Source organism: Anoplophora glabripennis, unplaced genomic scaffold, assembly GCF_000390285.2.
Source record: "Anoplophora glabripennis isolate ALB-LARVAE unplaced genomic scaffold, Agla_2.0 scaffold299, whole genome shotgun sequence".
In the NCBI taxonomy this organism is placed as follows: domain Eukaryota; kingdom Metazoa; phylum Arthropoda; class Insecta; order Coleoptera; family Cerambycidae; genus Anoplophora; species Anoplophora glabripennis.
Genome location: NW_019417348.1, coordinates 559,217 through 568,020, shown reverse-complemented (window position 1 = coordinate 568,020; position 8,804 = coordinate 559,217). Strand labels below are relative to the sequence as shown.

At 33.7% G+C, this 8,804-nt stretch overlaps 1 protein-coding gene across 1 annotated transcript; it reads left to right on the top strand.

Annotated features, from left to right (window-relative positions):
- The first annotated feature begins 814 nt into the window (after window positions 1-814).
- On the top strand, window positions 815-1,734 carry LOC108908443 (putative nuclease HARBI1). Its single transcript, XM_018712478.1, has 4 exons — window positions 815-861; window positions 914-1,070; window positions 1,210-1,554; window positions 1,730-1,734. Exons 2-4 carry the CDS (start codon window positions 938-940, stop codon window positions 1,732-1,734), a joined length of 483 nt encoding a protein of 160 aa, XP_018567994.1. The 5' UTR covers window positions 815-861; window positions 914-937.
- Window positions 1,735-8,804: the final 7,070 nt, after the last annotated feature.

The following is an 8,804-nucleotide window of genomic DNA, read 5'->3' as shown; positions in this document are numbered from 1 at the left end:
CATCGAAGTTAAACACAACAGATACTCGAAGCATCAACAACAAATTGATTTTGAATATAGTTGGAAAACGTTTAATGTAAAATAGTGTAACAAGTGATAATAAAACCAAGTGCAGTGTGTGTTCCCTGGGAAAGGTTGTGCCGTTAAGAGAGGATTTCGGCAGCTTCTGCGAGGAGTACGAACAACGAGGGAACCAGGCAACATTCCATGGAATGAAGCACGACTACTTCAAGTGAGGGATATAATTTTATGTAAGTGTCGACACATAAAGCAAATTTGCACTCGTTTAAACAGAAGCGCTATATAAATTTCGGATATAAAATTGTTTCCATTTGACAAACGTCAAATAAAAAAAGATAGATGCATGCATCATCGTAGAATAAAATTTATATAAGGGGGGATTTACCATTGTGTACTTAGCATTAGAAATTACAACAGTAACTGTCACATGTAAAATAATAATCTGCTAAATTTATAAATAGATGAAAATTTATGATACATCCTTTATTTAGTTAACAAAAAAATCCTTTAGTAAGCATAATTCATATTCAAATATCAAGGCGCTCAACTAAATGTAAACATAATAATTAAACATCAGTCAAAAATATAATCAATATAACAACAGGAACCCACACCCACAAAAATAATTAATAAATAATAAATATAATAATACACAGTTATGTTATATACCTACACACATTATTTTATACGTATTTTTAGTTTCCTTGAAAAATATCAGTTTCCTGGAATTATTGGTTGCATCGACTGCACCCATGTGACTATAATTGCTCCGCCAATCCTCAATTTCAAGAGCATGTATATATTAACAGGAAGAATTACCACTCAATTAATGTACAGCTTGTAAGTCGTTTTTATATAAATCATTTGATCAATTATAAATTGTTTTTTTTAGATCTGTGATGGTAATTTGAAAATCATGAATGTAAATGCGCGATTTCCAGGCAGTACACATGATGCAAATATATGGCGACACTCTCAAGTATCGGTGATAATGGAAAGGATATACCGGCAAGACCCTAGGAATACTTTTTTTCTAATTTGGGATTCAGGTATGTCAAAGATCTCAAATTGACACTATTTTGATGAGCTTTTAATCACTAGGTATGTAAATACTATATTTTCCTTTTAAGACTGAGAATTTGTTATTTGCAGTTTATTAAAAATGAGTTATATAAGTATTTATTTCAGGATATACAACACGTCCTTGGCTTTTAACTCCTATTCCAAATCCACTTCCAGGTGCACAAGAACATTTCAATACAGCATTTTGTAGAATTCGGCCCACGACTGAACGCTGTAATGGTGTTCTTAAAAATAGATTCAGATGCCTATTAAAACATAGGGTTTTGCACTATTCCCCAACTATGGCAAGAAAAATCATAAATAGTTGTGTGGTATTGCATACTATGTGTGTGTCTAATAATATGCCCCAACCGGACTTTGAAGATATGGAAAATATAGATTATAGAATATATGAAGTAGAAAATCCTGCAGCAGGAAGTATAGGAAGAATTAATCCTGACCTGGCAGCTGGCAGACAGCTTCAACAAAATATAATTAATATTCACTTCTTATAAAAAAATGATTAAACAAAGTTGTTTTTTATTTCCATATTATTTATTATGAAACTCAAAAATAAAGTATAAACTCTAAACATTAAATAAATTATACTTTTTTATAACACATATAAACAAGAGGCACCATACAGTTTAATTGCTGGTTTTGTAGGTTGCCTCACTTATCCTATTTGCAATTTCTTCCAGAACAGATATTTTTTTGCAATAGGCCTCTTTCATTTTAAAATTCCTTTCCATGTTTTCTATTTATTTTTCCCTAAACGCTTTTTTTTGACACTACATTTTCCTCCATTATTTTTAAAAATCTTTCATTGCTTCTTAGAGATTCTTGTAGTCTGGTTGTTTTGGTCATTCTTAATTTCTTATGTGGTATAGACCTTTCCACTCTTTTTTTAGGTGCCAGATTCTCTTCCTGTGGTTCCACTAAGCAATAATCGTGAATATCATCAACTAAGTTTACTTCAAATTGTTCAGTGTTGTGTTGAATAGGAGTTTCTTGCGTATTTTCCTGAAATGAAAAATTAGATTCATTACATATTACATAGCTCTTATATAACAAAAATTTTTCTGCATTACACAATTATCAATGATCTCTAATTCCACATCTTGCTCCGCTTCTGTTTCTATTCTATTTGTTTCAGTATCAAATTCAAATTTTACTTCAGATTCATTCACGTCGTTGTTGCCACCAATAGCTACAGGAGTAATAATTTTAAGTAACTTATCATCTATGTCGGATATTTTTGTGGGAGGTAATGGACTCTCTCCTCCAGTTCCCATGGAGTATTTCTTTTGGTCTGAAAATCTCGCCTTTTTTTTTAATCCACCCAGGTCTGGAAAGTCAAATTATTATGAAAATTTTAAAATTGTTATGGAAGAAGATGACGGATAATCAGTTTGAACTTGTAGACATAATATGCACATTATTATATAGCATTTTTCCTTAAATTCCTTAAATATTGGGAAATATATTTCTAAAACTTTATAACTTTATAACTAGGTATTTAATTATTGTTTTTAATGATGCGTGAACACAGTGTTCTAAAATGTATTAAAACGAGTTTAAAAGTTAAAAAATCTTCTAAATTCGACAGCACAAAATTCTAACTTTGTCAGGGCAATAAAAAATATAGGAAAATTTTTATTAAGATTTGACAGTTTTATGCCATAGTAAATAAATAAGCACCTGTTTTTACCTTTCGCCATTGCTTCCATGTTTTCGAGGGTGCTACCGTGATACTTAAAAAAAGGAAGAAGGGGGGAGGAAGGTGGAAGCGGTGAAATCTCTGGGCAACAGTGCACGGCAGCAAGATCTCGTCCCTGTACAAACGTTACCCGACTAAGATTACTGTACAGGGTAGCTTAGATCTCGATTCTCATGGCGTTTAAGGCGATAGTCTGCCAAATGCCCAGAAAAAGGTGTGACTACTACTACTATTACTGAATATACGAGCTGAGACCAGAAAAGTTAGTACGGACGAAAATAGTACCTTCCGTACAATAAATCACGTGTAATCTAGTCCAAAATACTATATTACTGCATTAATAAAAATATAGCAAAGTACAGCAATTCAATGCCTACACGTTGAAATATGTAATGTTCCTGCTTGTGGACGGTTTTCTTATCTTACTGCATTTAACAAGACAGGTTACAGAACGCTATAAGTAAATTAGGACACGATCAAGGTGACTGGCTAACGCTAAGGCACAAGGCCTGCCAGTAGAATGTACAGTCCGAGCGTAAAGAAAATTACAAGCTATAAACACTTTTATCCCTATTGTAGCTACAACATGGTTTACATATAGGCAAGGTTATGTGACTGTCACCTCTTATTCAAATGCAGACAAACACATTACGCAGTTATAAAACACAGTGATACATACAGTAATAAAATACAGCAATATACAGGAGGTACGGTAGATCAAACGTTTAATTTGAATAAAAGGATATGCTTATCGTTTCGCTTGTACGTAGTGGGGCTCTCTCTCTCTGTGGAGACCTCTGTAAACGGCAGATGATGGTGGTACACGATGTCGAAGCAGGACGACCTTGGTGGGGAACGAAGAAACTCCAGATAGGTATGCTACGATGCCTGACGGAGACGTGAGGGAGAAGCACCTCAGCCAGACGAACCCACGGTGTCTCGTAGACGAATAGTTTCCCAAACGGAATTCTCCCGTAAAAAAAAAACCCTGTAGAGGACAGAATGTTTTAGCCTACTACAGTACGAGTAAATAAAAAAAATCGACATGCACACTTACGAACATAAGATGGCTATTAAAAGACAATTACCTTATTTCTAAGGGTTTCCTTCCTATAAATGACTTCACAGCAACGCGAGATGGGTCTTAATTTCCACACAAGGTTTCCACGAGGTAATTTCCAATGACATAACCACAAAACACGATGCTCAAAACTGTCTCTCACATCCAAACAAAACTCTCTGCAACATCTCAATATCACGGTAACGGTACTTCCAGATATTCCGAGAGTAATTTTACAGCCTGTGATATGAAATCTCACAATGGATGGTTAGAATAATCTCCAAAAAAAATACCACAGCCAAAAGAAGACAGTCGACGGTGTCAAAATCGTGCATGGGTCGATAATGTCGATATTGCAATCACCTTCCAGTCGAGCCGGTAACAAACTTGACAGAGCTACCAACTTGCGCGAAATAAAATTACTAAACCCACTGACATCACAGAGTACTCCAGGTTATATTAAATCGAAATCGTTGAAAGCAAAATAAGACCGTAACAAGGGGCCTTCCGGTACACTATTTAAAATATTTGCCAATTCTTCCCAGTTAGCCCTCATTTTCGCTCTAGTGTAGCTGGGTGTTAATTTTCCTGTATACATTTGTTTCTTGCCCTCGATATATTCAATAAGTAGTTCTTTTTATTTAGCACTTACTGGATCTAGCTTCTGTTTTCTATTAATTTCCATATCTTTTTTTTTACAGTGAACCTGACAATGACAGTAAATAAAGTAGCACCTATTTCATGACTAGCTCATCACTAGTTTTCATTCTTCCGAGTATTTATTGCTCTCTGATTGGTCGGTACATTTGACAACACTGTTCCTCGTTCTTCACTTTCGTGTCTCGCTCCCTTTGTGTCAAGAATACAGTATAAATTTTGTGATAGAACAGTAGTAGAGCGAAATGAGGGTATGTTCCCCAGGGAGCAGTCTATTCTTCCACGCACTGTCAAGAATCGAGCTCCAGGAGTCGGTTCTATATTTATACACAGAAACTAGTACAATGCAACACACTTTGGAACTTTATGTTTGAAAACTTACTAAATTGAAATGTAATATGTTCTCCACAACAAAGAATATTTTAATATCAAAATTTGCCCTTTTTTTCGGCACAGCTTACAAATAATATAAGGAATAATTATAAAAAAAAACTATTAACTAACTTTATTTCGTCCCCTTAAAGCCAAAATGTCGTATGTGAGATTTCAATAAAATAGAGTAATCGCTAAAGTTTTTTGTAGTTTGTTTTGGCATGTATATTAAAATATTAACAACATTTCGATATGGGGGTTCAAAAATATGTGTTTATAGTTTTTTAAATGTATTAAAAACACAACTTTTATCGTTTTATCAAACTGAAACTATTTATGATTAAAAGCTACATACGACCTTTTGCCTTTCATTATTTCGCAAATGACTGTACATAGATGAGATAGAAAATTTTATTAATTATAATTTGAAACATAAAAGAAAAAATGGTAAAAAAGTATTCTACAGAAGTTCAGTTTCTTCTTGATCGGGTTCTGGAATTCGATCTACTACGTTGGAACTACATGGAAGAGATGTATAAAAATTATGGTATATGGCTGGCATAGCATCTACTCTGCAAAGGTTCACAAGACTTTTCTTCTTTTTTTCGGATATTGGCAAAGATTTATTATATTTCTTTTTCAATTCTGGTTCCAAGGCAGTTCTATTAATTTTTGGCGCTACTATGGGCATTCCAGTAAAATTATTTTGGGAATGATCTTCTTTTACAAAAATAATCATTGGGCTAGTTTTTCTGAATTGAAGCATCTTAATGTTCATCCAGTTGATGATATTCCCGTCTTTATCTTCAGACATTTTTTGACTAGTTAAAGAAAATTTCAGTGCTTTTAGATCTAAAATATCATTATAAGAAAGCTCCTGAACAAGATACGGTTTCTTTCGGCGAGCTGTTCTGATTACAACAGGCCATTCATGTGGAGTATAAATTCTCAAACGTTTTTTCTAGTCTCTATGGCACTATGCATCGAGTCTACCTCCATATCAGTATGACCCGTTTCTAGAAAATTTTATTCGATAATTTCAATTGGCAGGTTTTTTACAGCATACAATAGCAGGGAGGCAATAAACCGGTTACGATTTTGACCACCACATATTTGACCACCAAATATTTTTCCTGTCCGATTTTTATATTCCTTCCCAAGATTCTTTCCCTTTTTTGCTACTGATATCTTCCATTGAAGAGAATCGCTTTCGTTTTNAGCTACAACATGGTTTACATATAGGCAAGGTTATGTGACTGTCACCTCTTATTCAAATGCAGACAAACACAGTGATACATACAGTAATAAAATACAGCAATATACAGGAGGTACGGTAGATCAAACGTTTAATTTGAATAAAAAGATATGCTTATCGTTTCGCTTGTACGTAGTGGGTCTCTCTCTCTCTGCGGAGACCTCTGTAAACGGCAGACGATGGTGGTACACGATGTCGAAGCAGGACAACCTTGGTGGGGAACGAAGAAACTCCAGGTAGGTATGCTACGATGCCTGACGGAGACGTGAGGGCGGAGAAGCACCTCAGCCAGACGAACCCACACACACAAATTGTATGAACAGAATTTCAATGCATAGTAAAAATGCGATACTTCCGAGCAAGGAGTATACAAAACCGACTGCAAATCAAATGTTACCGATTGTCTATTTCCGCTCGTTTCTTGTCGTCTTCTTTCTTCTTCCGGGACAATTCTTTATTTCTTAAGTGCCTGTCGTAGCTTTCCTTCATATCCTGCTTCTTATCATCATCACTTTGTTTATATTTTTCATATGTGGAGCAGCTATCTTTTTTTTAGCCTATGGAATCCCAGGTTATATTCTGTACAAAATATCTTCCTATACACTGCGGAAGAAACTGGATCTGGTATATTTTCCTCTGTGCATTTTTCTACATATAATTCATACATTTTAGTAATGTTCAGCTCAGATGATAAGTACTGTCTCTTTGTTTTGGATCGGCAATAGTGACTTTCCATCACTGGAAAGGATTTAATGTGCTTCTTGACAAAAGTTCGTCTAGGTTCAGATTTCTTATAATTTGGTGAATGTTTTCATCTTCCGTCTTTCGAAACAACTGATGATCCACCGATTTCTTTCCTTTTCGCCAATCGTACTGTTTTATCAGATATGTCTAAACAATGCAGAAATGTCTTTTTGCAAACCTGAATATCTCCAGGAAAATAGTACATGTATGTATTGTTTCTTCTAGGATTTGCAGAACTTGTTTCTTTCCTTCGTTTACTTACCATTTTCTTTTTCACATATTTACATAAGAAATCTCTCTGTCTTTCATATGAACCTGTTTTCCAATAACATTCGTGGATTCTCTCTATATCTTCTTTAGTTACTTTATTATTACGTTTTAGTTTACACTTAGAACAATCTACCAATTTTGCTTTTTTCTTAGGAAATATTTTTCCTGTCCGATTTTTATATTCCTTCCCAAGATTCTTTTCCTTTTTTGCTACTGATATCTTCCATTGAAGAGAATCGCTTTCGTTTTCTCCTATTTCCTTTATTTTCCTCAACTCTCTCTTGTTCTTCTTCTAGTTGTTCTTCATTATTGCAGTTAATTTCCTCAGAAAACTCTTCCTCAATCTCATTAATTTCATCAGCTGATAGTTCGTATGTGACATCATTTATAAAATCATCTTCTTGGTCGAGTTCTACATTTATTTTTTGGTATTTTTCTTTGTTTATGCACATCGGAATATTTGGATCATTATTTTCATCATTACATACCGTATTGTCAATTTCATCTGGAATCAGTTTATTATTTACACAGTAGCCTATTTTATTATAATCGAGCTGATTTATATATTTTGCAGTTTGTTCTGGGCTCTGAAAAGTGACTGATTCATTTATCTGCATTTGGATATCCTCATTTAACAGAATACCATGTTCAGTATCTACCACATAATTTTGAATATCAATTACATTACCAGCAGGCATATCTATTAGATTTTCATCGGTCGTTAGAGGTTCAGTTTCACATCTTAAAATTTCATATCTCAAAATTTCAACACCATGAGTTACATCATTCTCATCAGAAGTTTTCAAAGCCATATTTAATATATTTCTCGACCTGGATGACATTGCTAAAAAAAAACAATTGTACAGTCTAAGATCGTTATTCCCATATAACTATTTTATTTAATTTCGTTTATTTATAATCGTTTATCAAGAACTAATTGTGTGTAGTAATGAACATAAAGAATGTGTGCTGTGTTATAAACTATTATAGTAATATAATTTTAAACAGCAACCAACTCATCAATTTATTAGTCTCTCGAATGAGCCTACCAAATTTAAAAGATTTATGTAAAATAAACACTGAGTTATATCACATTACATACAAACACAGTCACAAAGAAATATGTTTAGTCAAATTTTTTTTTTTCAGCCACAGTTCAAAATTAATTAATTCGTTGAGAAATTCAACAGTTAAATTTTTAAATTTTTAGGAGTTGGGATACCAAAATCTAATATTTAAAGCCTAAAAATAATCTAAATAAATGGCCCTGCAAAAATCTGTAAGCAATAATCATGCTCATTACAGTTTCTGCTACAATAGTTTAAGCGGGCAAAATATTTAGGTTATGTGAAGAATCAAAACAACTGATATGCCTAATAGTACACTATCAACATATCGACTTACTTACCGTTTGTATTTCTGCCACTGACAGTAGCAAATAGTAAACCAACGAAACAGAAAGGTACTTTGGACTAATGTGATTCACAGATAAAAGAATATATACTGATGTGATTATTTGGAAACAGCAAATATTCGCACGTGCTTATTCGCGCACATACGACCTTATGTTGAGAAGTAAGTGAAGCTGATTTATCTTTTTCTTTATTAGCAAATAGACGCATGTGAAACAAATGCAATCAGCA